Genomic DNA, 27,772 nt, shown 5'->3' with positions numbered 1-27,772 from the left:
AGACAGAGGAGGAGAGGCATGCACGTCTCCAGGATCAGAGACAAACAACAGACAGCAGAAGAGATGAAGAGAGGGGGGATGAAAGGACTGCACGTCTCCAGAATGACAACAAGAGGCACAAGGGTGGCAGATAAACCAGAAATGATGCCATCAAAAGTGTCCTTCATTAAACGAAGAGGAGCTATATTTGCTTTCCTACGTGTCATTCTTCTTTAATAAACTGAGGTTTTCTGCTTCAGTTTCCAAAGCAAAGCGATACCAATAGCATTCAGGAAAATTTAATGTTCATTCTGGTCACATCAGACTGCACTACCCTTCTCTCAAAGCGTGCCCCAATGAGTCACCCCATTGTCTTGTAAGGGTTAAATTTGAGTTGGTGTCATGAATGTTCAGCTTCAGGTGCGAACATTGGATAATTCTCCCCAGCCTTAATAGCATTTGTTTAACGGTATTATATAATTTGTGTTATAAATTTTCTCGGAGGGGGGTTTGTGATAATTGTGTAATGTTAGTTACCTGCCCAGCAGCTCCTTTTGAGATGGAAATGGGAAACTATGTGTCTGGTTTAGGGAGACACGAAGGGCTGGTGGGTTAGGGTGTGTGTTGTTCCTGTTTATAGCTCAGACATGTTTTTTTTTGTGTATATTGTGTTCTTATGAGGCTGCCAGTTATTTTGCATTGTTTACTAAGTTTGTGCTCAACTCTAATAATCTCTTTTTTATTCTCATATGCAGAGGCCTTGCAGTAGAACACAGCTGGGGGGTAAGGATATTACAATAGTCTCATGGAATGTTAAGGGCCTTGGTCATGTTGTTAAGAGGGATAAAGTTTTTAGACGTCTCAAATCTCTATCTGCAGGTATGATTTTTCTACAGGAAACCCGTATCAAAGTAACTGAGCAACGCAAATTGAGATCTAGCTGGGTATCGCAGGTTTACCAGTCACCATTTACTTCTCATGCTCATGGTGTGGCTATCCTCTTTAGGAAAAATAGTCCATTTCAACTCACTTCCGTGACCACAGATTCTGTCAGCAGGTTTATTATGATCTCTGGCACCATTAATTCGTTTCCGCTAACCTTCCTTAATATTTATGGTCCAAACACAGACGAGCCAAATTTTTTAGGAAAGTTTTTGACTTACTTCCGGATGCCAGTAATTCAAATATAATAATCGGCGGTGACTTGAATTGCTACCTGGATCCATATTTAGATAGATTGTTCTCCCACCCGGAGAGATATTTTTAATATTATTTCTAAGGTATTAAATATAGATATCTCTCCTCACCCTATTACTGCTATCTTTGGACTACCTAAAATTTCTAGTAATCTTTCCCCTTCAGCCCGTAGAATGATTGCATTTCTTACTTTAATGGCGAAAAGATGTATTTTACAACATTGGAAAGAGCTTAATGCTCCAACTACCTTTTTTTGGTTCTCTCAGACGATTTTATGTTTGAATCTGGAGAAAATTAGAAGTAACCTTTATGATTCTTCATTTAAATTTGAACAGATTTGGAGACCTTTTATTCGATATTTTCATTTAATGTAATATATACCCTTCTTGTTTTTTTCTCACTGTTTTTAATGGAGGTCGGGATTGAGGACGTGATTTTAAGTTTAACTCTGTTTGGTTTCAAGTTAGCCCATTGCTTTGCTTTGCTTTTAGTTAGTTGCACGGTGGGTTTTTTTTGGGGGTTTTTTTTCTTTTTTTCTATTGATATATATAAAATTTAGTATACTATTATGTTATCTTGGTTTCTTATGTTTAAATTACATTGTTTGTAGTATTTTTTTTTGGTATTGATACCTTCTGGAATTTTATTATATTTTAACATTGTATTAATGTTTATATGGCTTACCTTTTTGTATACTTATTCAATAAAAAGATTTATAAAGAAAGATTGTTCTCCCACCCACCCTCAAATATCATGTCAGTGCAGGTCCTAAATAATTTGATTAGATCTGGGAATTTTTTTTTTAGATTATGAGAACACTCAATCCTCGTTTATTGTCATTTAGAAATGCATGCATGCATTAAGAAATGATACAATGTTCCTCCAGAGTGATATCACAGAAAAACAGGACAAACCAAAGACTAACACTGACAGAACCACATAATTATAACAAGTAGTTACAGCAGTGCAAAGCAATACCATAATTTGATAAAGAACAGACAATGGGCACGGTAAAAAAGTCTCAAAGTCCCGAGTCGATCGACTCCCGAGTCCCTGATAGCAGGCAGCAAAGGGAGAAACTCCCTGCCATAAACCTCCAGGCACCAACAACTTGCCGATGCCTTGGAAGCAGCCGACCACAGCTGACACTGAGTTCGTTCGTCCATAAACTTCGAGCCTCCGACCAGCCCCTTCGATACAGCCTCCCGAGCGCCATCCTCTGCCGAGCACCTTTGACCTTGTCCTGGCCGCCAAAACAAGCAAAGCTGAGGATTCGGGGCCTTCCCCTCTGGAGATTCAGGATCACACAGTAACAGCGGCAGCGAAGTGGGCATTTCAGAAGTTTCTCCAGATGTTCCTCCGTACTCTCACATCTGTCTCCGTCAAATCAGAATTGTGCACAGTCCCCTACTTGACAAATAACAGACATCACCACCGAAGCGGCCGCGCGCCCTGCGTCGCGCTGCCATCTTCTTCTCCTCCTATTGGTAGATATTTGGCAAGTTCAACATCCCACCGACAAGGACTATTCTTATTATTCTCATGTACACAAATCTTATAGTAGAATAGACTATTTTTTGGTCGACTCTCATTTAATATCTCGTGTTACCAATACAAAATATCATAATAGATTAATTTCTGACCATAGCCCCTTGACAATGTCCCTAAATCTCTCCCCTTCCAAACAAATTTATTCCTGGCGTTTTAACCCCTCCCTACTCGCTAATAAGAAATTTATAGAATATATCACCACCAGATTAAAAGATTTTATAGAAATTAACGATTACAGCGAGGTGTCAGATTCCACACTCTGGGAGACATTAAAAGTTATAATTCGTGGTATATAATTTCATATGAATCCGCTGCTAAGCAGGAGAGAGAAGGGCGATTATTAGAGATTGAGAATACTCTCCCAACCCTCAAAGCGACATACCAGGCTTCGAAATCCTCTGACGATTATAATAAAATAATGAAGCTTAAATATGAGTACAATTGTATCTTGGGTAGTCAAATAAATAACCTCCTCTTAAAATTAAGACAAAAGCACTTCGAAATGGGGGACAAGCCTGAGGGGCTCCTGGCGCAGCAGCTCAGGGGCGCCCAGGCCCTAAGGTCAATTCATTGCATTAGGTCGAGGGCAGGTACCCTGTTAACTAACCCCAAGGAGATAAATGACTGTTTTAAAGAATTTTACAGTGAACTCTACACCTCTAAATGCAATGCCACTCAATCTGATTTGAGTGACTTCTTTGATTCTTTTGTAATGCCAAAACTTAGTGACGCTGCTAGGGAGGACCTAGATTCTGACTTCACATTGGAAGAAATAACTTCTGCCATTAACTCATTTCCGTCCGGCAAGGCTGCTGGGCCGGATGGACTTGGCTGTGAATTTTATAAGAAATTTTGTGATATCCTTGCCCCACTTCTCCTCAGAATGATATCTTGCTCGAAGAGAGATAAAGCCTTACCTAGAACATTGTACGAGGCTAACATTTCCCTCATTTTAAAGAAAGTTAAAGAGGAAACAGACCTGGCCAGCTATAGGCCCATTGCACTTCAGAATTTCGATCGAAAGGTAATTACTAAAATGCTGGCTAACCAACTAAATAAGTATTTGTCATCTATTATTCATCCTGATCAGACAGGATTTGTCCTGGGTAGGTTCTCTTTTTCCAGTGTCAGATGCCTCCTTAATACTATATATGCTGATCATGGGAAAGCTAATGGGGCAGCAATTTTATCCCTTGATGCACAAAAGGCTTTTGACCAGATTGAGTGGCCTTACATGTTTGAGTCACTGTACAGGTTTGGGTTCTGGGAGTCATTTGTATCTTGGGTATGCGCCGGCCCAATGTGTTCTGTTATAACTAATGGTGATAAGTCAACTCTGTTTCCCCTACACCATTCAATCCAGCAGGGGTGCCCTCTCTCGCCAGCCCTTTTTGCCGTCACGGTAGAGCACCTTCCCTTAAAAATAAGAAGTCACCCAAATATTCTGGGTTTGAAAGTGGGAGGTATTGAAACACTTACTAGTTTATATGCTGATGATGTGACACTCTAGTTACAAAACTCAGAAAAGTCAGTACCTCTTCTTCTAGATTTAATCACCTCTTCTGGCAGACTATCGGGATACTCAATCAATTGGACAAAAAGTGACTTTGTGCCCCTCTCCAACGACTACATGCGGGGTTTTTTGGAAAGTGTCCTGTTCAAAGTAGTTAAAGATCACTTTACTTATCTCGGCTTGACAATCTCCAAAGATCCTAAATTAATATTCAAATTAAACTTCGCAGAGTTTATTTCAAAACTTAAACAGAATATAGAAAGTTGGAAAACCCTACCTCTGTCCATGATTAGTCATATAAATTCAGTTAAAATGGTTTCCCTTCCTAGGTTTCTCTATCTTTGTCAAAATCTCCCCATTTTTCTTACATCAGCTTTCTTTAAAGAATTGGACTTTTATAATATTGTCTAATATCTGGAATTATAAGAATCACAGGATTTCAAAAATTCACTTACAAAAGCCCAAGTCTGAAGGAGGGCTGGGATTACCTGTATTTAGACACTATTATTGGGCTGTCAGTGCTAGGGCTTTAATGTTTTGGCAACAGGGGGCTATGTATGGAGTCTAACTCTGTTGTCAATTCTTCCTTGCCAGCCATGCTGTTCTCTAAGTTAGAGAAGCCTGGGACTTCAAAAAGTTTGAGTTTTGTTTTGAAAAATTCCATCAGAATTCTAAATCAGATTAGGAGCGTTCTGAGTTTACCAGAGACCTCTGTACAAACACCAATCTGTTTCAATCACTCCTTTGTACCCTGATGGTCAGATAAAACCTACCATGCTTGGAGGGAGAAGAATCTAGTTTCTATTGAAGACCTGTACATAGAGGGACGGTTTACAACATTTAGTCTGCTGAAAGAGAAATTTGAGCTGCCTCACTCGCACTTTTTTCGTTACTTACTAATTAGACACTACATTCAATCTAAGATTTGTAATTTTGAAATCCTTCCAGGGAAACATATGTTTTTTGATATTTTAAAGAACCCTCCTGACCCCAGGCATCTCGTTTCTAAGTTTGTATGTTTGTTTGATAATTGCACTGTAGCGTTTACTGTGAAGATTAGAGATGCCTGGAGAGAGGAGTTGGGCATTGAATTATCTGAAGCTGCCTGGGATAAGTGTTTGTCTACGATACAGGCTTGCTCTGTTAACAGCAGGCACCAGCTGATCCAGTTTAAAGTTGTCCACCGTCTCCATTACTCTAAATTTAGATTGCACAGGATTTACCCTTCTGTCTCACCAATGTGTGGTAGACGCCAAGGGATGGAAGCCACGTTGTCTCACACCTTTTGGTTTTGCCCATTACTGACTGGATTTTGGTCCGAAGTATTTGACTGGTACTCAAAGGCCTATAAAAGATCCTTCCCCTTGGAAGCTGGTCTCGCTATATTTGGCTGCTTACAATCTACTGTTTGTTTCCCTGCAGCCATACAACAGCCTCTTATGCTGGAGATGATTGTTGCCAAAAGACTTATCTTGAGGGAATGGAAATCACCTTCTCCCCCTTCCTTTCGAGATGGATGGCTGATACGGTCTCAGTCATACAGATGGAGAAACTTAGGTTTTTAATTCAATTAAAAAATTTTCAGCTATCTGGGATCCATTTCTTGCCTACCTGGATAAGGCTGGGGGCAGATGAGCAATTTCCCCCCAGTTGATTCCTCATGGCCCTCATTTGAGATTTAATGTTTAGTATTTTTGAGCACTTTGTACAATAGGTATCCCTCTAATATTATGTCTCTTTCTCTTTTTTTGCTCATTTCATTTTTATACATGTCTGAGCTGGTATGTTTTTCTTGATTTCATTGTTTTTTTTTGAAAATTTTGAAAATAAAGTGTTTTAAAAAAAGCATTCAGTTTTAGAGAAGCCAGAAACTGCCGGTAGTGAAAATGAAATTATTTCATTACTCTAACAAGCTAGGAATTACAAAGAATTTTAAAGTATTGGTACTTATCTTGAATATTACGATGAAAATGAAGATTTTGAGGATGTAGTTGTCAAAAGCATTGTATGAAGGCACTAGGTGTTTGCGCTGATTTTGTTCATTTACAGTCAATCAAAGGAACACAGCAGCAAGCATTGGATGAATTCCTCCAATGATAACCATTGGGAACTAATACAATTTTATAGTACTGTAGTATTAGTAGTGTTTTAATTTGTTCTGTATTTTATTTAAATACATAATTTGTTACTCTGGTAAGATTAGATTATCCTTTTTATATGTTTTTAACTAGTTCCATGAAACTTCAGCTAGTTGGGGCAAAATGTACTGGTCCCTATTATATCCCAGCCAAATGGAATCCACTGTATTATATAAGAAAGCAAAAATATTAAGGTAGTGTTCTAGGGTTAGTTCATTGTCCACTCAGAAATCTGATAGAGGAAGGAACGATGCTGTTCCTAAAATGTTGAGTGTGGGTCTTCGGGCTCTTGTACCTCTTCCCAGATGATAGAGCTGAGAAGAGGGAATTTTATTGGGTAATGGGGTCCAGGCGTCCTTAATAATAGATGCCACCTTTTGGAGGCATTGCCTTTTGAAGATGCTCTTGGTGCTGGAACCCCTGGTGGGGAGCTCCATCACCACCATAAAGAATCTCACCTAATTTTAACGATGTTGCAGAATATTAATTCGACAATTACCACTGTTCCCTCTTTACCATTACAGCTTCCTGATACAGGAAAGATACTGGCATGGATAGCAGAATGACTGACAGGCAGGAGGCAGTGAGTGGGAATAAAAGGGGCCTTCTCTGGTTGGCTGCCAGTGACTAGTGGTGTTTCTCAGGGGTCAGTTTTGGGACCACTGCTTTTCACATTGTCTGTCGATGATTTGGATAATGGAATTGATGTCTTTGTAGCAAAGTTTGCAGATGATACAAAGATAGCTGGAAGGTTAGGTAGTGCTGAGGAAACAAAGCAATTGCAGCAGGACTTAGACATATTGGAAGAATGGGCAAAAAAGTGGCAGATGGAATACAGTGTTGGGAAATGTATAATAATGCATTTTGCTAGAAGGAACAATAGTGCGGACTATTATGTAAATGGAGAAAAGATTCAAACATCAGAGGTGCAGGGGGCCTTAGGAATCCTCATGCAAGGCTCCCACAAGGTTAATTTACAGGTTGAGTCTGTGGTAAAGAAGTCAAATGCAATGTTGACGTTTATTTCAAGGGGAATAGAATATAAAAGCAAGGAGATAATACTGAGCCTTTATAAGACACTAGTCAAGTTGCACTTGGAGTATTGTCAACAATTTTGGGCCCCATAATTCAGAAAGGATGTGTTGTCGTTGGAGAGAGTCCAGAGGAGGTTCACGAAGATGGTTCTGGGAAAAAAGTGGTTAACATATGAGGAGCGTTTGGCAGCTTTGGGCCTGTACTCACTGAAACTTAGAAGAATACAGGGGGGATCTCATTGAACCCTACTGAATGTTGGAAGGACTAGATAGGGTGTATGTGGAGAGGATGTTTCTCATGGTGGGGGTATCCAGAACTAGAGCGCACAGTCTCAAAATTGAGGGGCAACCGTTTAGAACAGACGTAATGAGGAATTTTTTTAGCCAGAGAGTAGTAAATCTGTGGAATGCTCTGACACAGACCGTGGTCGTGGCCAAGTCTGTGCATATATTTAAGGTGGAAGTTGATCATTTCCTGATCAGTCAGGGCATCAAAGGATATGGTGAGAAGGCAGGTGTATGTGGAGAGGAATCTGGGATCTGCCATGGTGGAATGGTGGAACAGACTCAGTGGGCTGAATGGCCTAATTCTGCTCCTATGTTTTATGGTCTTATGGTCTTGATTGTCATTGACATTCTAGGTGAGGCCAGATAATTCAGCAAGAATCTACAAATGCACCCTGAATGCTGTGGTTGGGCATTTACCATTTGAGACCAGTGGCTACTGGATGTAAACATGTTTAATGTTTATAGGTCTTTAACCAATACTCTATTGTAATTTATCCCTTATATTTGTGTAATAACTTTTTATATGGCCCAAAATGAACGCTTGTTAAAAGTTCAGATACGTTGTTTCCAGCGATCACGCATCTATCCTAGTAGCTACTTCCTCAAAAAGCACCATTAGATTTATTAATTTCCCTTTCATAAAACCACAGACTGTGTTGACTCAGCCTAATCATGTTACGATTCTCCAACTGCCTTGTTGTCACTGCCTTGATAATGGATTTCAGTGTGTTCCCAATAACTGTTTTTGGGCTTGTCCTTCTACAGCCCTGTGTCCTTTCCTCCTCCTTGTATGAATAATTTTATTACTTACAGGGCACCTTGGATATCACTTCAGAAACCTAATAACCATTAGGTATTATATTCATGCCTATTGCTTAAAATTAGGCTGAGAAGGGACTGTCAGGCCGGCACAGGAATCACCTGCCACTCGTTTCCAAATCTGATGACTTTTATCAGGAACTACAGCCAAATCGCTGCTCCTCTCACCTCCCTTACTAAATTACCTATCTCACTGATATCCTGGTCTGTGGCTGCAGACCACGCTTTGGAATAGCTCAAGAGACGCTTCACCACCATTCCCATTCTCCACCACTCCTTACCTTTTGTGGTGGAGGTAGATGTATCTGACATGGATGTGGGGGCCATTCTCTGCTAGTGAGGACTGTATGGGAAGACACACCCTTGTGCCTTCTCATGCAAGTTCAACTCTACACAACGCTATTATGGAGTAGGAGACAGGGAGCTACTCAGCATTAAATGGGCCTTGAAGGAATGTAGACACTGGTTGATGGGAAACACCGAGCCCTTATTGATCTGGACTGACCAGCAGAACTTCATGTCCATACAACAGACCCACCAACTCAACCCACGTCAGGCTTGCTGCGTCCTCTTCTTCAAGCAATTCGATTTCACTATTTCTTATCGACCAAGAACACTAAGGTGGACACCCTGACATGACAGTTCAACACGGCTGAAACAGAGATCAACCCTCAGCCCATCATTCCAGCCTTGCAGGTCCTCGCCCCGATTGTCTGGGATGTTGAGAACCAGATTCACTATGCTCTACAGCAGAAGCCTGCTCCGGCCGACACACCTGACAACTGCATGTACGTGCTGGCCGGTGCACTCTGTGAGGCATTCCTGTGGGCCCATTCCTCACCCCTGTCCGGCCATCCAGGCACACAACGGACTCTTGATTTTCTGCAGCGCCAATTCTGGGGGCCCACCATGATCACAGATGTACATCAGTTTGACGCTGCCTGCCCTCAATGTGCCCAGTCCAATTCCTTCAACCAGCAGCCCTCTGGACGCCTGCAGCCCATACTGGACCCCCCCCCCCCCCCAGTGCCTATGGTTCCACATCGCCATGGATTTTATCACAGGGTTACCACCTTCCAATAGCGCCACTAGTGACAGTTGTGGACCAGTTCTCCAACTGTAGTTGGCCTCCATGGTTTTCCTTGGGACATTGAGTTGGACTTTGGCCCACAATTCATCTCCTGCTTCTGAGGTACCTTCTGCTCCCTCCTCCACACTTCAGTGAGGTTGTCCTCTGACTATCATCCACAGCCAAACAGAAAGAGCCAATCAGCAAATGGAGAAGTTTCTGTGATGCTTTGCCACCTCTCAGCCTTCCACACGGAAGGAATATCTTCTCTGGCCCAAGCTGTTCCACAATTTACACACATCCTCTGCTACAGGTATGTCATCCTTTGAAGTGCTTCAAGTGCTACCAACCACAGTTGTTCCCTGCAAAGGAGCCAGTGGGGGAGGTTCTGTTCATCAAGGCCTTGGCTCACAGATGCCAGAATGCTTGGAAGAAGGCAGAGGGCCTCCTAGCTGTCAGCCATACTGACTGCTATCAGGCTAACCACCATCTGCATCTAGTGAGACTATTCTGGCCTGGGAACATCGTCTGGCGCTCCATCCGAGATCTTCCCCTGCGCACTGACTCCCACAAGCTTCTGACCTTGTTCATTATCCCTTTAAGAGTGCCCATTGCATCAACCCAGTCGCCTACCTTCTCCAGCAGCCACTGTACCTCCGGATCACACCTACTGTACCTTCCACATGTCCTGCCTCAAACTCCTGGTCCATGGACCACCCAACCCACCTGAGCCTGCACCTCCAGGACGAAGCATGGTAGAAGGTCGTCCAGTGCGCACAGTTTGCTGGATGATGGGTTCATGTCATTGTGGATGGGGTGTGCAGTACCTGGTCAACTGAGAATGACCAGAAGTCTTTCTGTAGGGTGTAGAAGTCTTGGGTGCCATCCAGTTTCCTCTTTGAGGAGTACCACTGAACTCATCTAGATCACCCTGGGACATCGGGTGCCAGCCACGGGGGGGGAGGGGGTTCTTGTCAGGCCTGCATAGACAGGCACCTTCCAGTCTCTACCCTGCAAGAGCCACCTGCCAATCGTTTCCAGCTCATCACCTGTAGCCTATTTAAACCCAGCTCTCATCTACAGACCTTTGTTCACCCATCGAACCAGCCAGCCTCAAAAAGTTGCTCCTTGTCTTCGGTTACTTTGTTGCCTTGTTGTGTTAAGTATCTATTCTCTCTGGTTTTGTGGCCCTTTGTGGCTTGTTATTTTGCAGTTTATTAATAAAATATTATTTTACTGCTAAATCCTCATCTACATTTCTGATGACCCATTCACAGGACCTGGGACTTGCTGGTGAGGGTGGCAATTTAGAGACAACATCTAGAGGCACTCATATGCTACAGTGCCAGTGACCCGTGTTCAATTCCTGCTACTGTCTGTAAGGAGTTTGCACGTTCTCCCTATGACCGCGTGGGTTTCCTCTGGTCACGCCAGTTTTCTCCCAAAGACATAGGGGCTAGTAGGTTAGCTGGTTACATTGGTGCAATTGGGCAACGTACACTCATTGGTCCAGAACAGCCTGTTACGGTGCTGCATCTTTAAAATTAACAAAAAAAAAGAAAAGAAAGCTGACAAGTCTCTTTACTTGAAGAATAGTGGACAACTTGGTTGTTTAAACAGTGTGGGAGTTTTATCTTTTTACTTTTACTAATGCTATCTTTTAAATATTAAATTTTAAATTTCAGGCCAGCCTTTACTAATTTAAATTTCCCATCTGCTATGGTGAGATTCAAACTGCAGTCATCAATCCAGCTGCCAGTCCAGTTAATTTGTCATTCCCTTGCTGAAAGGTTTTGCAGCCCCAAGGTTTGAGTTGGCAACCATCTGATTCAGACAAGGGAACTGCACCCACTGAGCAAAACGGACACTTATAGGTATAATCTACAAACGTTTGTACAAATATCCCTATAATAGCTTTTGTGGAGGGTTCAGAGAAGGTTCACAAGAATGAACCTGGGAAAGAAAGAGTTAACATATAAGGATTGTTTAATGGCTGTGGGCCATACCTGCTCGAGTTTAAGAAGAATGAGGGGAAGCCCATTGAAACCTATTGAATACTGAAAGGCTAGAGTGGACGTGGAACAAATGTTTCCAATAGTGGGATAGTCTAGGACCAGACGGCACTGCCTCAGAATAGAAGGGTGTCCCCTTAGTACAGAGATGAGAAGGAATTTCTTTAGCCAGGGGTTGAAGAATCTGTGGAATTAATTTCCAAGGATGGCTGTGGAGGCCAAGTCATTGGTATATTTAAAGCAGAGGTTGATAGGTGTCAAAGCTTATGGGGAGAAGGTGGGGGAATGCAGAAGAGAAGGATAATAAATCAGCCACAATGGAATGGATGAGCAGACTAGTTGGCCCAAATGGCCTAGTACTGCTGCTACATTTTATGTAATGATTCAGGACAACCCCCACGCTGAGCACCATTAAGATCAGATTTATTATCACTGAACTGTCTGACATGAAATCTGATCCGTTGTCCAGCAATGACCGCAGATCAGTGTAGACTGATAAGTATATAGAACATAGGACACTTCGGCAGTGTACAGACTCTTCGGCCCACAATTTTATGCTGACCTTTTAACCTTCTCCAGAATCAATCTGACCCTTCCAACATAGCTCTCCATTTGTCTTTCATTTATGTGGCTATTTAAGAGTCTCTTAAATGTCATAGAGAAGTACAGCACAGAAACAGGCCCTTTGGCCCATCTAGTCCATGCCAAAACTATTTAAACTGCCTGCTCCTATCGATCTACACCAAGAGCGTAACTCTCCATACCCCTACCATCCAGGTACCTATCCAAACTTCTCTTAAATGTTGAAATCGAGCTCACATGCACCACTTGTGCTGGCAGCCGATTCCACACTCTCATGACCCTCTGAGTGAAGATGTTTCCCCTCATGTTCCCCTTGAACTTCTCACATTTCATTCTTAGCCCATGACCTCTGGTTATAGTCTCAGTGGAAAAAGCCTGCTTGCATTTACCCTATCTATACCCCTATCAAATCTCTTCTCAATCTTCTATGTATGTTCTAAAGAATACAGTCCTAACGTATTCAATCTTTCCTTATAACTCAGGTCCTCGAGACCAAACAACATCTTTGTAAATTTTCTCTGTGCTATTTCAACCTTGTTTACGTCTTTCCTGTAGGAAAACTGCACTTAATATTCCAAATTAGGCTTCATCAATGTCTTTTACAACTTGAACATAACATCCCATTTCCTGTACTCAATGCTTTGATTTATGAAGGCCAATGTGCCAAAAGTTTTCTTTACGTATCTATCTACCTGTCACACAACCTTCAATGAACTATGGACCTGTATTTCCAGATCCCTTTGTTCTATTGCACTCTTCAGTGCTCTGCCATTCACTGTGTAAGACCTACCCTGGTTGGTCCTACCGAACTGCAAAACCTCACACTTGTCTGCATTAAATTCCATCTAACGTTTTTCAGCCCATTTTTCCAGCTGATGCAGATCCCTCTGCAAGCCATGATAGCCTTCCTCACTGTCCACTACATCCCTAATCATGGTGTCATCTGCAAATTTACTGATCCTGCTAACCACGTTATCATCCAGATCATTGATATAGATACTTTATACTTTATTGTTGCCAACCAGTTGATACTAGAACGTACAATCATCACAGTGATATTTGATTCTGCACTGCGTGCTCCCTGGAGTACAAATCGATAGTAAATATTAAAAATTTAAATTATAAATCATAAATAGAAAAGGGAAAGTAAGGTAGTGCAAAAAAACCGAGAGGCAGGTCCAGATATTTGGAGGGTATGGCCCAGATCTGGGTCAGGATCCGTTCAGCTGTCTTATCACAGTTAGAAAGAAGCTGTTCCCAAATCTGGCCGTACGAGTCTTCAAGCTCCTAAGCCTTCTCCCGGAGGGAAGAGGGACAAAAAGTGTGTTGGCTGGGTGGGTCGTGTCCTTGATTATCCTGGCAGCACTGCTCCGACAGCGTGCGGTGTAAAGTGAGTCCAAGGACGGAAGATTGGTCTGTGTGATGTGCTGGGCTGTGTTCACGATCTTCTGCAGCTTCTTCCGGTGTTGGACAGGACAACTTCCATACCAGGTTGTGATGCACCCTAGAAGAATGCTTTCTATGGTGCATCTATAAAAATTAGTGATGGCAAATAACAAAACACCCAGCACTGATCTCTGCAGCACACCACTAGTCACAGGCCTCCAGTCAGAGAGGCAACCCTCTACTACCACTTTCTGGCTTCTCCCATGAGTCAATGTCTAATCCAATTTACTACTTCATCTTGAATGCCGAGCAACTGAACCTTCTTGACCAACCTCCCATGCGGGACCTTGTCAAGGGACTTACTAAAGTCCATATAGACAACATTCACTACCTTGCCTTCATCCACTTTCCTGGTAACTTCCTCGAAAAGCTCTACAAGATTGGTTAGACATAACCTACCATGCAAAGCAACATAGCCCCCTCCTACAAGTACATATTTAGTCCAGCGGTCGTGGAGCATACGGATCCCTTCTTTGTAGAAGTCGGCGTTTTGGACCTGCAGAAGTGGTCCACAGCAGGGGTGATTGATAAGTTTGTGGCCTAACGTAGAAGGCGATGAGTTATACAGCTCTCGTTACATGTACGTGCAGTTCAACTCTTTGAGTGATTACGCAGAAAGTTTGAAGTTAATAACTCATCTCCTTCTACCTTAGGCCACGAACTTATCAATCACCCCTGTTGTGGACACTTTCTGGAAGTCCAAGATCCGTAAGCTCCACGGCCGCTGGACTAAGTGTGTAAATGTAGGAGGGGGCTATGTTGAAAAATAAATGTGCTAGGTTTTCTAAAATTGACTCCTTCTACCTTGGGCCACGAACTTATCAATCACCCCTGGTGTATGTCTGGTCCCTTAGAATACTGTCCAATAACTTTCCCACAACTTATGTCAGACTCACCAGCCTATAATTTCCTGGTTTATGTTTAGAGCAGGAAACAGCAGAACAACATTGGCTATCCTCCAATTCTCTGTATCTCTCCTGTCACTTTGGATAGAACCATAGGACATTACAGCACAGAAACAGGCCTTTTGACTCTTCTTGGCTGTGCTGAACCATTTTTCTGCCTAGTTCCACTGACCTGCACCTGGAGCATATCCCTCCATACACCTCTCATCCATGTACCTGTCCAGGTTTTTCTTAAATGTTAAAAATGTTTTAAATATCTCTGCAAGGGCCCTGGCATTTTCTTCATTTGCCTCCTATAGGGTCCAAAGGAACACCTTGTCAGGCCCTGGTGATTTATCCATCCTGATTTGCCTCACCTTTTCCTCTGTAATCTGTACAGGGTCCATGAAGTTGATGCTGCTTTGCCTCACGTCTATAGTCTCTGTATCTGTCTTCTGGGTAAAGACAAATGCAAAGAATTCATTTAAGATCTCTCCTATATGTTTTGGTGCCACACAAGAATTACCATTCTGGTCTTCCAGAGGACCAATTTTGTCCCTTGCAATCCTTTTGCTCTTAACATATCTGTAGAATCCCTGAGGATTCTCCCTCACCTTGTCTTCTAGAGCAACTTCATGCTTTCTTATAACCTTCCAAATTACTTTCTTAAGTGTTCTTTTTCATTTCTTATACTCCATAAGCTACTCATTTGTTCCTACCTGCCTTTAACTGCTACACACCTCTTTTTTTCCCTCCTAACTAGGGCCTCAATATCTATTGAAAACCAAAATTCTCTACAATTTTTATTTTTACATTTTATTCTGACAGGCACATACAAGCTTGATCTCCAGACAGCATCTTGGTACATCTCCTCTGCACCCTCTCTAAAGCTCCCACATCATTCCTATAAAGAGGTGACCAGAACTGAAAACAATATTCCAGAAGTGGTCTAACCAGGGTTTTTTAGAGCTGCAACATTACCTCACAGCTCTTGAACTTAATCCCCAATTGATGAAGACCACCATATCAACTTGTGTGTCAGCTTTGAGGTATCTATGGATGTGCACGCCAAGATTCTGTTCCTCACACTGTTGAGAACCTTGCCATTAACTCTGCACTTTGCTTTCAGGTTCAACCTTCCAAATTGTATAAGTTAAAATGAGTCACATTGTAATTCCATCTGCGGTTATATAATTCCAGGTACAGTGACCCTTGGTTAGGAAAAGCTAAGCTTGGGAGTCCACTCTTGGGCACTGTTTGGTTCTACTACATGGATATTGGTATCCAGCTGTAATGGTCCAGCGATTCAGGAACTGCACAACTCTCAGAGAATGGGCTCATGCACGAAGAGCCCTAATTAAGAAGAGCTGGGCAATATCTGTAAACCATATTCTTTCTGGAATCACCATCTGGCCAGAATTACAGGGGCCTTGACATTTTTCAGTACCTCTCATTCACTGTGATAAACTCCTTTACCTTAATGTAAAAAAAATCAGAAAACATTGAAAACACCAGATAGTGGGACACATAGGGGACGAAGGGTCTCGGCCTGAAACGTCGACTGTACCTCTTCCTAGAGATGCTGCCTGGCCTGCTGTGTTCACCAACAACTTTGATGTGTGTTGCTGGGGGTTGATAGTGCTTTCTTTGCTATTTACCCTCATTTCTGATTCACATTAATATAAAATATTTCATTAATATATAATATTTAAAGAAATAAAAAAGTCCAAGGCATTTCACAGGTGCACAATCTGACATGGTTTGACACTGTTAAGACAAATAGCAAAAGATTTTATCAAAGACTGATTTAAGAAGTGTCTTAAAGGAGAAGAAAGGGGAAGAAAAGCTTAATGAGATGTTTCTAAAGCTTATTAAATTCATTGTTAGTTACAAGAAATATCCATATGCGACTTCCAAACATGATTGGCTCTTAACCCACTAAAGATTTTTAAAGATTATCTTTATTTGTCACATGTACATTGAAACATCGAAACATACAGTGAAATGCATCGTTTTGTGTCAACACCAACAGTCTGAAGATGTACTAGGGCAGCCCGCTACTGTCGCCATACTTCTGGTGCTAACATAGCATGCCCATATCTTATTAACCCTAACCCATACATCTTTGGAATGTAGGAGGAAACCGGGGCACCCACAGGAAGCCCACGTGGTCACGGGGAAAATGTATAAACTCCTTACTGACAGTGATGCTGGTGCTGTAAAGTGTTACACTACCTGCTGCACTACCACTTTAAGACATAGGAGCACAATTAGCCATTTGGTTCATCGAGTCTGTCTGCCATACGATCATGACTGATTTATTTTCCCTCTCAACCCCTGCCTTGATCACATAGCTTTATTGAAGAGCTGCCAGAAGCACATTAGACTGAATAGATTGCCGCTGTTCTGCAAAATTCTCTGAGGGTCATTTATATGTTCTTTCTTTTTAGATTACTGTTCACTAAAGTAAAGCTGGAATCAGTGTGCAGGGGCCCTGATGAAGCTCTGGTCACCTGTAAGCACATGCTGCAGATCTGGAAATCATGCTACAAGCTCACCAACCCCAGGTATGTAAATGGTCCTTCTGATATATGAGGATAATGTCTTTGCAAATGAATGGAGAGTAAACGAGGGAAACTTCATAGCTACACTCTGTAGCCACTTTATTAGGGACACCTGTACACCTGCTCATTAATGCAATTATCTAATCAGCCAATTATGTGGCAGCAACTCAATGCATAACAGTACACATAGTTATGAAGTTCAATTTTTTAAAATTTATTCATTTACGGGATGTGGGCATTGCCAGCTAAGCCAGCATTTGTTGCCCCTCCTAGCTGCCCTTGAGAAGGTGGTGATGAGCTGCCTTCTTGAACCACTGCAGTCCCTGAGGTGTAGGTATGCTCACAGTGCTGTTAGGGAGGGAATTCCATGATCTTGACTCAATGACAATGAAGGAATAGCGACATATTGGAGGGGGATTTCCAAGTGGTGGTGTTCCCAGGTATCTGCTGTTCTCATCCTTCTAGATGGCAGTGGTCGTGGGTCTAGAAGGTGTTGCCTTAGGACTTTGATGTGTTGTTGCAGTGCATCTTGTAGATAATACACACTGCTGCAAATATTCATCGATGGTGGAGGAATTGGATACTTGTGGAAGGGGTACCAATCAAGTGGGCTGCCTTGTACTGGATGGTGTCAAGCTTCTTGAGTGTTGATGGGCTGCACTCATCCAGGCAAGTGGCGAGTATTCCACTACACTCCTGACCTGAGCCTTGTAGGTAGGAGGTGAGTTACACTCCACCAGATTCATAGCCTTTGATCTGCTCTAGTAGACCTGTCCAGTTTCCTATCAATGGTAACCCCCAGGATGTTGATAGTAGGGGATTCAGTGATGGTGATGCCACTGTTGTTGTTCAGACCAAACATCAGAGTGGGGAAGAAATAAGATCTAAGTGATTTTGATTGTTGGTGCCAGATGGGGTGATTTGTGTATCTCAGAAATTGCTCATCTCCTAAGGATTTTCACACACAAGTCTCTAGAGTTTATAGAGAATGGTGCAAAAAACAAGAAATATCCAGTGAGTGGCAATTCTGAGTGGAAAAACATCTTGTTAATGAGAGAAGTCAAAATAGAATGGCCAGACTGGTTCAAGCTGACAGGAAGGCAACAATAACTCAAATAACTACGCATTACAGCAGTGGTGTACAGAAGAGTGTCTCTGAAAGTACAACATGCCGAACTTTCAAGTGGATGGGTTACAGCAGCAGGAGACCACGAACGTGCGCTCAGTGACCACTTTATTAGATTCTGGAGGCACCTAATGAACTTATGATTTGTATGTTTATATACAGAGTGGGGTCCCTCACCTCTGCCCCTCTAACCGTCAACACAGGAGCCCCCCCCCAGGGCTGTGTCCTAACCCCCTCCTTTACTCTCTGTATACCCATGATTGTGTCACTACCAACAGCTCCAATCTACTAATTAAATTTGCAGATGATACTACATTGATTGGCCTTATCTCAAATAATAACGATGCAGCCTACAGAGAAGAAGTCATCACCCTGACACAGCGGTGTCAAGAAAACAACCTCTCCATCAACGTTGCAAAAACAAAGGAGCTGGTTGTGGATTACAGGAGGTACAGAGACAGGCTCACATCTGTTGACATCAATGGATCTGGGGTTGAGAGGGTGAAAAGCTTTCAGTTCCTCAGTATACACATCACCAAGGACCTTACTTGATCTGTACATACTGACTGTATGGTGGAAAAAAGCACAACAGCGTCTCTTTCACCTCAGACGGTTAAGAAGTTTGGCATAAGTCCCCAAATCTTAAGAGCTTTCTAAAGGGGCACAAGTGAGAGCATCCTGACTGGCTGTATCCCTCTCCCCCTCCTACTTTCAAATCTCTTACTAGCTCTTCTTTCAGTTAGTCCTGATGAAGGGTCTCGGCCTGAAACGTCGATTGTACCTCTTCCTAGAGATGCTGCCTGGCCTGCTGCATTCACCAGCAACTTTGATGTGTGTTGGCTGTATCAGTGCCTGGTATGGGAACTGTACTTCCCTCAGTCGCAGGGCTCTGCAGAGACAGGTGTGGACAGCTCAGCGCATCTGTAGATGTGGACTTACCACTATTCAGGACATTTACAAAGATAGGTGTGTAAAAAGGGCTTGAAGGAGTATTGGGGATCCGAGTCACCCAAACCACAAACTGTTCCAGCTGCTACCATCCGGGAAACGGTACCACAGCATAAAAGCCAGGACCAACAGGCCATCAGACTGATTAATTCACATTGACACAATTGTATTTCTAAGCTATACTGACTGTTCTGTTATATATCCTACTGTACATTAATTACTATAATTTGCACATTGCACATTCAGACAGAGATGTAAAGATTTTTGCTCCTCATATATGTGAAGGATGTAAGAAATAAAGTCAACTCAATTCAATTAAATTGAAAAAATACCATGGAAGGGTTTTAGTCTGCCGCATGGAATTAAAGAATGAACAGAGCCTTTAACTATTCCTTCTACTTTACCTTTACACTCCATAACTCAAAAACAATTGCTTTCTTAAGACAAGAGCACTTTTAGTGATGTACTTGGGAAGTGCCCTTGTGCTGGAAGTAGAGTAACCATTTGGGCATTCAGAATCTTAGAAATGGCAGTGAGGGAAGGGACATGACAATGGAGGAAAATTCACTGGGGGCACAGTGGACTATGGTGGTATAACCATGAATTATGTACACCCACTTAGTATTCCTTTGAGGAAAATCAGGCAAATAGATATGCAAGAAGTCCACAATCCATAATTCCTCATTTGGCAGCCTTGCTGCAGATGGGTTTTCATGTTTTTAGATGAAGACACAAATATTACTGCAGGTACAGGGATGTTTTGATGTGAATAGTTTGGTGAGGTTACATGAGAGGGTGGACATGGCCCAAGATGACACGTGATACATAGTGATGTTTTGCAGGCAGTTCACAAAACTACAAGATAAGCTTCTCCTGAATTATGATCACTGCAATCCACTGCTAGTAATTTCTATTTTAGAAATGTACTTTTTAACCATCTAAATGAAGTAGCAATTTTACAATCTCCTGAAGGATTCGTCAAACTTGGCTCATGGTATGGCACCTTGAAGTGGATGAGGATTGGCCATCAACGGAAGTGAAAGCACCGGGGCAGACTTTCTCTTTACTTCTTGTTCTAAAAGGTCGCCCCTCAATTTTGAGGCTGTGTCCTCTAGTTTTGGATACGCCCACCATAGGAAATATCCTCTCCACATCCATGTTATCTAGTCCTTTCGACATTCAGTAGGTTTCAATGAAATCCCCCTCCCCCACATTCTTCTAAATTCCCGTGAGTACAGCCCCAAAGCTGCCAAACGCTCCTCATATATTAACCCCTTCATTCCTGGAATAATACTTGTGTACATCCTCTGGACTCTCTCCAATGACAGCACATCCTTTTTGAGATATGAGGCCCAAAATTGTTGACAATATTCCAAGTGTGGCCTGACTAGTATCTTATAAAGCTTCAGCATTATCACCTTGCTTTTGTATTCTATTCCCCTTGAAATAAATGCCAACTTTGCATTTGCCTTCTTTACCACAGACTCAACCTGTAAAATAACCTTCTGGGAGTCTTGCACAAGGACTCCTAAGTTCCTCTGACATTTGAATGTTCTCCCCATTTAGATAATAGTCTGCACTATTGTTCTTTTTTACCAAAATGTATTATTATACATTAACCAACACTGTATTCATCTGCCTCTTTCTGACACATTCTTCCAATTTGTCTTAAGTCCTGCTGCAATCGCATTGCCTCCTCAGCACTACCTACCCCTACCTTTCAGCTTTGGCAGAAATATCAACTCCTCTAAACTTTCCCTCAAAGATCTTAAAGCAATGCTGAGACCCAACTGAATTTTGATCAATCCAACCCTTCCCTCTTACATAGCCTTCCATTTTTCTATCATCTAAGTGCCTACCTAGGAGTTTCTTAAATGCCCCTAATGTATCTGCCTCTACCATCACCTCTTGCAGTGTATAGAAAAGTAATTTGTGTAGAGGATATGAAGAGTCTGCAGAGATATATAGATAGGTTAAGTGAGTGGGCAAGTGTCTGTCAGGTGGAACACAATGTTGGTAAATGTGAAGCCATCCATTCTGGAAGGAAAAGTAGAAGATCAGATTATTATTAAAATGATGAAATACTACAGTGTGATGTGCAGAGAGACCTTGGAGTGCTTGTGTCTGAATTGAAAAAGGAGGTTGTCTTACAGGTGCAAAGAATTATCAAGAAGACAAATGAGACTTTGGTCTTCATTGCTAGAGGGATTGAATTTAAGATTAGGGAGGCTATGATGCGGTTGTACAGGGTTCTGGTGAAACTGCGCCTGGAGTACTGCGTGCATTTCTGGTCTACTTACTTGAGGAAAGATATACTGGCTTTGGACGCATTGCGGAGGAAGTCCACCAGATTGTTTCTGGAGATGAGGAGGTTAGCCTGTGAGGAGAAATTGAGTCTCATGGACTATACTCACTAGAATTCAGAGGAATAAGAAGAGATCTTATATAAATATATAAAATTATAAAAAGGATGGGTAGGAGAGTTGTTTCTCTGGTAACTGAGACTAGAACTAGGTGGCATAGCCTCAAGATTTGGGGACGTATATTTAGCACAGAGATGAGGAGAAACTGCTTTTACCAGAGAGTAGTGAATCTATCGAATTGTCTGTCCAGGGAAGCAGTAGAGACTACCTCATTAAATAGTTAAAACACAGTTAGATAGATTTTGTATAGCAGGGAAATTAAAGGGTTATGGGGAAATGGCAGGTAGGTGGAGCTGAGTCTATGGCCAGATCAGCCATATGTTATTGAGAACTCTCCTCCACCCTTATAACGTACCTCTTTGGCTTTTATTCCCATGTCTTGATGTCCCCTCACATATCAAATTCTGATTGTTAGCAATTCTGTGAAGTGCCTCATGATGATTCACAGTAACAAAGTGCTCTATAAATGCAGTTTGCTGTTATTTCTCCCCTCAATGTGCTTTAAAGATATCACCTGGCTTGCAATTGTTTCCTCCAGTCCCAGCAATCTCAGCTGTGTGTGAAATTAGCCACCTTCCCTGTCTGCACCGTCCCCATCAGGCCACCCATATTACTCCTTTTTAATCTGGTGCACATCAGCTGGATTTCTGTTTTGCTGAAATTTATGTTGCATCTTTGTGTTTATTTCCTCCCACTAACAAAATCAGAGCTGTGCAGAATACTTCCTCTGCCAAGAGTGCTATATTGTGTCGTTGCCAAAATCTCCTCTTGCTAATTCTTTGCAGGTTAATTTAACAATTGCAAACTTTAGTGGCCTGCACACTCCGTACCCATTTACAACACTTGGTGGACAGAGGAATTATGTTGCTAGACTGGCAGATAGAGTTCTGGAGCACTGGGGCAGATGGGAACTTTATTTACATAATTAAATAAAGCTGACATTAAAAAAAACTGGCCTCAGTAATGGTAACCACAAATCTATTGTAGCAAAACCCCTTTGGTTCACTTCAAAAAATCTACCATCCTCATTTTGACCACCCAACATGTGCCTCCAGACCCACTTAAATGAAAACAGTACAAGTACCTTCACTCACCTAAACTCTGAACTGATTTCACAACATCCCAACTCACTTCAAACAGTCTACAACTCATGTTTTTTGTATTATTTGTCATTTTATTTGCACAATTTCTTCCTTTGCAAAAGTGGTTATTTGTCAGTCTTTATGTATAAGTAGTTCTTCATAGATTCTATTGTATTTATTTATTTTCCTGTGAATGCCTGCAAGAAAATTAATCTTAAGGTAACACAGGTTGAATACCCCTTATCCAAAATGCTTGGGGCTCAAAGTGTTCCAGATTTCAGATTTTTTTTAGATCTTTGGAATATATAATGAGATAGGTTGGGATCGCCATAATTTCCGACAGAATTTATGTGCAACTAGTAAACAGTCTTTGTTCATCACACATATGTACTTAACAGTAAAAATCATTACATACCATTAATATAATGTGTGCATAATAGCAAAAGCAGCACAGCAGCATCGGGAAAATACCTGAATCAGCTGTTGAACAACAAACAATGACAGGCTTTCAGTCTCTGCCTATGATGTTGTGTTTTGATTAACAGGTGATAGTACACAGTATTTGTAGTTTTCTTTTTTTAGGTTTTATGTAAAGTATAAAAACGATCAACATTGTAGACTTGTTGTGGTATTAGATTTTCATCAGCGATGATCTTTGCTAACTCATCGAATTTCTCTGCTGCTTTGTGATCTTTAAAAATTTAATGTTGTGCCTTTTCTTAAGTTTCTGAACCAGCCTGCTGAATATTCACAATTACCTTCAATTTTCAGTTTGTCAAGATAGATCTTTGCTTGTTTCATAGTTAGCATACTGTTAAGATGCATATGTTCACTCTGATGCTGAGGAATACATTCATTCAATGCACAATCAAGATCTTCATTGTTACTTCATGGAATTTTTTCTATTTTTTATTAACTTCTGTTAATTACAGATGTGAGCTCACTTCTCTAAACTGTCTGTGGTGCGCAGAGACCTGCACATCACCTGGGAACCCTGTAGCACCTTGTGGAATTTTCCACTTGTGAGATTTCGGAGATTTTTGGATTTTGGAATTTCAGATAAGGGGTCTGTCTGTCTGTCTAGGTACCATATCCGATGCGGACGTTGGTGACCATGGTTTTCCATATAGATCTATCCTTCGTTTTTTGGATGACTTCCATTTCCTCGATGTGTAGCCACCTGGCTATGCTTTTGATGTACATAAGCCGAGGTCTTCCTCTAGGCATACTCCCCTCAATCTTTCCAGAGAGTATGAGTTTTTCTAGTTCATCTTTCCGCATGATGTGTCCTAGGAATCTGAGTTGTCTTTCTCTTATTGTTGGTATGAGTGATTGAATTGCTTGGGCTCTTCTGAGAACTTCTTCACTTGATGTCTGTGTCGTCCATGATACTTTTAACATTCTCCTGTAGAACCATAATTTAGCTGCATCTAGTCTCTTTTCCATTGCTGGAGAAATGGTCCAGCACTCACTTCCATAAGTCAGGATAGAATAAATAGCACTGCAGTATTCTGTTTTTAGTGTACGTGCTCATCTTTCTGTCTGTTAATATGGTCTCCATTTTTTTGGAAAGCTTCTTTCACCATTGCTATTCTGTATTTGATAACTGTGTTGCACCTGCAATCACTTGCTATTAGGCTGCCAAGATATTTGAATTTGTTGACTTGTTTGATGTTTGTATTTCCGATCTTGATCACACATTGTGGGATGTTTGTCTTTCTGGAGGTGACCATGCTTTCTGTCTTCTTGGTGTTGATTGAGAGGCCTCTGCGATTACTTTCTGCTGCCACTATACTGAGTAGTTCTTGAAGTTTTGTTTCTGAGTCAGCTATTAGTACGATGTCATCAGTATATCTGATGTTATTTATATTATGGCCTCCAATTGTTAATCCTTTGATGTCTTTGATACTTCTCAAGATAAGGGGTACTCAACCTGTATATGGTGACACATACATACATACATACTTTGATAATATATTGTTCTCGACTTTGACCATAAGACCTAGGAGCAGAATAGGCCATCTGGCCCATCGAGTCTGCTCTACCATTCAATCATGGCTGATACTTTTTTCTCCTCCTCAACCCCAGTTCTCAGCCTTCTCCCCGTAACCTTTGATGCCATGTCCAATCAAGAACCTATCAATCTCTACCCAATGACCTGGCCTCCACAGTTGCATGTGGTAACAAATTCACCACCCTTTGGCTAAAGAAATTTCTCCGCATCTCTGTTTTGAAAGGGCGCCCCTCTATCCTGAGGCTGTATCCTCTTGTCTTAGACTCTCCCACCATGGGAAACATCCTTTCCACACCTACTCTATCTAAGCCTTTCAACATTCAAAAGGTTTCAATGAGATCCCCTTCATCCTTCTGTATTCCAGTGAGTACAGGCCCAGAGCTATCAAACGTTCCTCGTATGATTACCCTTTCATTCCTGGAATCATCCTTGTGAACCTCCTCTGGACCCTCTCCAATGCCAGCACATCTTTTCTAAGATGAGGGGCCCAAAACTGTTCACAATATTCAAGGTGAAGCCTCACCATCACATCCTTGCTCTTGTATTCTAGACCTCTTGAAATGAATGCTAACATGGCATTTGCCTTCCTCACCACCGACTCAACCTGTAAGTTAACGTTTAGGGTGTACTGCACAAGGACTCCCATGTCCCATCTCAGATTTTTGGATTTTCTCCCCGTTTAGAAAATAGCCGGCGCATTTATTTCTATTACCAAAGTGCATGACCATGCATTTTCCAACCTTGTATTTCATTTGCCACTTTCTTGCCCATTCTCCTAATCTATCTAAGTCCTTCTGCATTCTACCTGTTTCCTCAACACTACCTGACCCTCTACCGATCTTCATATCAACTGTAAACTTCGCAACAAAGCCATCTATTCCATCATCTAAATTGTTTATATACAGCATAAAAGGAGGTGGTCCTAACACCTACATCTGCGGAACACCACTAGTCACTGGCAGCCAACCAGAAAAGGAACCTTTTATTCCCACTCACTGCCTCCTACCAATCAGCCAATGCTCTAACCTTGTTAGTAACTTAACTGTAATACCATGGCCTCTTAACTTGGTATACAGCCTTATGTGTGGCACCTTGTTAACAAATTTCACGTCACATGCCAGTGATAATAAACCTGATTCTGATTCTGAAGGCCTTCTGAAAGTCCAAATATACAACATCCACTGCATCCCCTTTATCCAGCCTCCTTGTAATCTCCTCAAAGAATTGCAACAGGTTCATCAGGCAGGATTTTCCCTGAAGGAAGCCATGCTGACTTTGTACTATCTTGTCCCTTGTCACCAAATACTCCATCACCTCATCCTTAACAATTGACTCTTAACATCTTACCATCCACTGAGGTCAAGCTAACTGGTCTATAATTTCCTTTCTGCTGCCTTTTTCCTTTCTTAAAGAGTGGAGTGACATTTGCAATTTTCCAGTCCTCTGGCACTATGCCAGAGTCCAATGATTTTTGAAAGATCATTTCTAATGCTAATGCTAACTGCATTTCACTGGCTTTGTATCTGTACTTGGCACAATGACAATAAAGCTGAATCTAATCTAATCTAATGCCACCACAGTCAACAACGCTACCTCTTTCAGAACCCTGGGATGCAGTTCATCTGGTCAGGGTGACTTATGTACCTTTAGGTCTTCTAGCTTTTTGAGCACCTTCTCGCTTGTAATAGTAACTGCACTCATTTCTCTTCCTTCACACACTACAACATCAGGCATACTGCTAGTGTCTTCCACAGTGAAGGCTGATGCACAATACTTATTTAGTTCATCAGCCATTTCCTTGTCCCCTTTCTTATTTCTCCTGCCTCATTTTCTAGTAGTCCTATGTCCACTCTCATTTCTCTTTTATTTATAACATACTTGCAAAAACTTTTACTATCCACTTGATATTATTTGCTAGCTTGCTTTTATGTTTCATCTTTTCCCTTCTAATGATTTTTTTAGTTGCTCTCTGTAGGTTTTTAAAAATCTCCCAATCTTCTGTCTTCCCACTAAATTTTGCTTTGTTGTATGCCCTTACTTTTGCTTTTACAATAGCTTTGACTTCTCTTGTCAGCCATGATTGTTCTATTTTACCATCTGAGTATTTCTTCATCTTTGGAAATGTCCTGCACCTTCCTCATTTTTCCCAGAAACGCATGCCATTGCTGCTCTGCTGACACCCCTGCCAGCAGCTCCTTCCAATTTACTTTGGCCAACTCCTCTCTCGTACCACTGTAATTTCCCTTACTCCAGTGAAGTACTGCTACATCAGACTTTACTTTCTCCCTATCACATTTCAAGTTGAACTCAGTCACATTGTGACCATTGGTTCCTAAGGGTTCTTTTACCTTAAGTTTCCTAATCGCCTCTGCTTCATTACGTAACACCCAATCCAGTGTAGCTTATCCCCAGTAGGCTCAACGACAAACTGCTCTAAAAAGCCATCTCTTAGGCATTCAACAAACTCACTCTCTTGAGATCCATTACCAACCAGCTTTTCCCAATTGATCTGCATGTTAAAATCTCCCATGACTACCATAACATTGCCCTTTTGACTCACATTTCTATTTCCTGCTGTGATCTGTGGTCCACCTTCCAGCTACTGTTGGGAGGCCTGTATATAACTGCCATCAATGTCCTTTCACCCTTGCAGTTTCTTAACTCAACCCACAAGGATTCAACATCTTCCAATCCCATGTCGCATCTTTCTACTGATTTGATGCCATTCTTTACCAGTAGAGCCACACCAACCCCTCTGCCTACCTTCCTATCCCTCCGATATAACATGTAACCTTGGACATTCAGCTCCCAACTACAGCCATCCTTCAGCCACGATTCAGTGATAGCCACAACTTCATACCCGGCAATCTGTAATAGTGCAACAAGATCATCCACCTTATTTCTTATACTACAAACTTTTAGATACAACACCTTGAGTACTTGTATTTGCTGTCCTTCCTGATTCTGCATCCCTAATGTTTTGATACTCAGCCTGTTGGCTGCAACTAAATCCCATCACCTGCCTTCCCTTCCTGACAGCCTGACTGCACGCTATCTTTACTTTATTACCGTCCGTCCTATCCTGAGTCCCTTCACTCCGGTT

At 41.8% G+C, this 27,772-nt stretch overlaps 1 protein-coding gene across 3 annotated transcripts in view; it reads left to right on the top strand.

The window, feature by feature from the left end:
- ttc7b (tetratricopeptide repeat domain 7B) overlaps positions 1-27,772 on the top strand; it is a 477,499-nt gene that overhangs the window by 258,857 nt on the left and 190,870 nt on the right. For all 3 annotated transcript variants that reach the window (XM_063045085.1, XM_063045099.1, XM_063045092.1), the window contains one exon: positions 16,963-17,079. In XM_063045085.1, the coding sequence (XP_062901155.1) occupies positions 16,963-17,079 (117 nt within the window). The remainder of the gene's footprint in view (positions 1-16,962; positions 17,080-27,772) is intronic.

The sequence above is a fragment of the Mobula hypostoma genome, chromosome 1 (genome assembly GCF_963921235.1).
Source record: "Mobula hypostoma chromosome 1, sMobHyp1.1, whole genome shotgun sequence".
NCBI lineage: Eukaryota > Metazoa > Chordata > Chondrichthyes > Myliobatiformes > Myliobatidae > Mobula > Mobula hypostoma.
The sequence above is the reverse complement of the archived record's forward strand: the minus strand, read 5'-3'. Positions and strand labels throughout refer to the sequence as shown.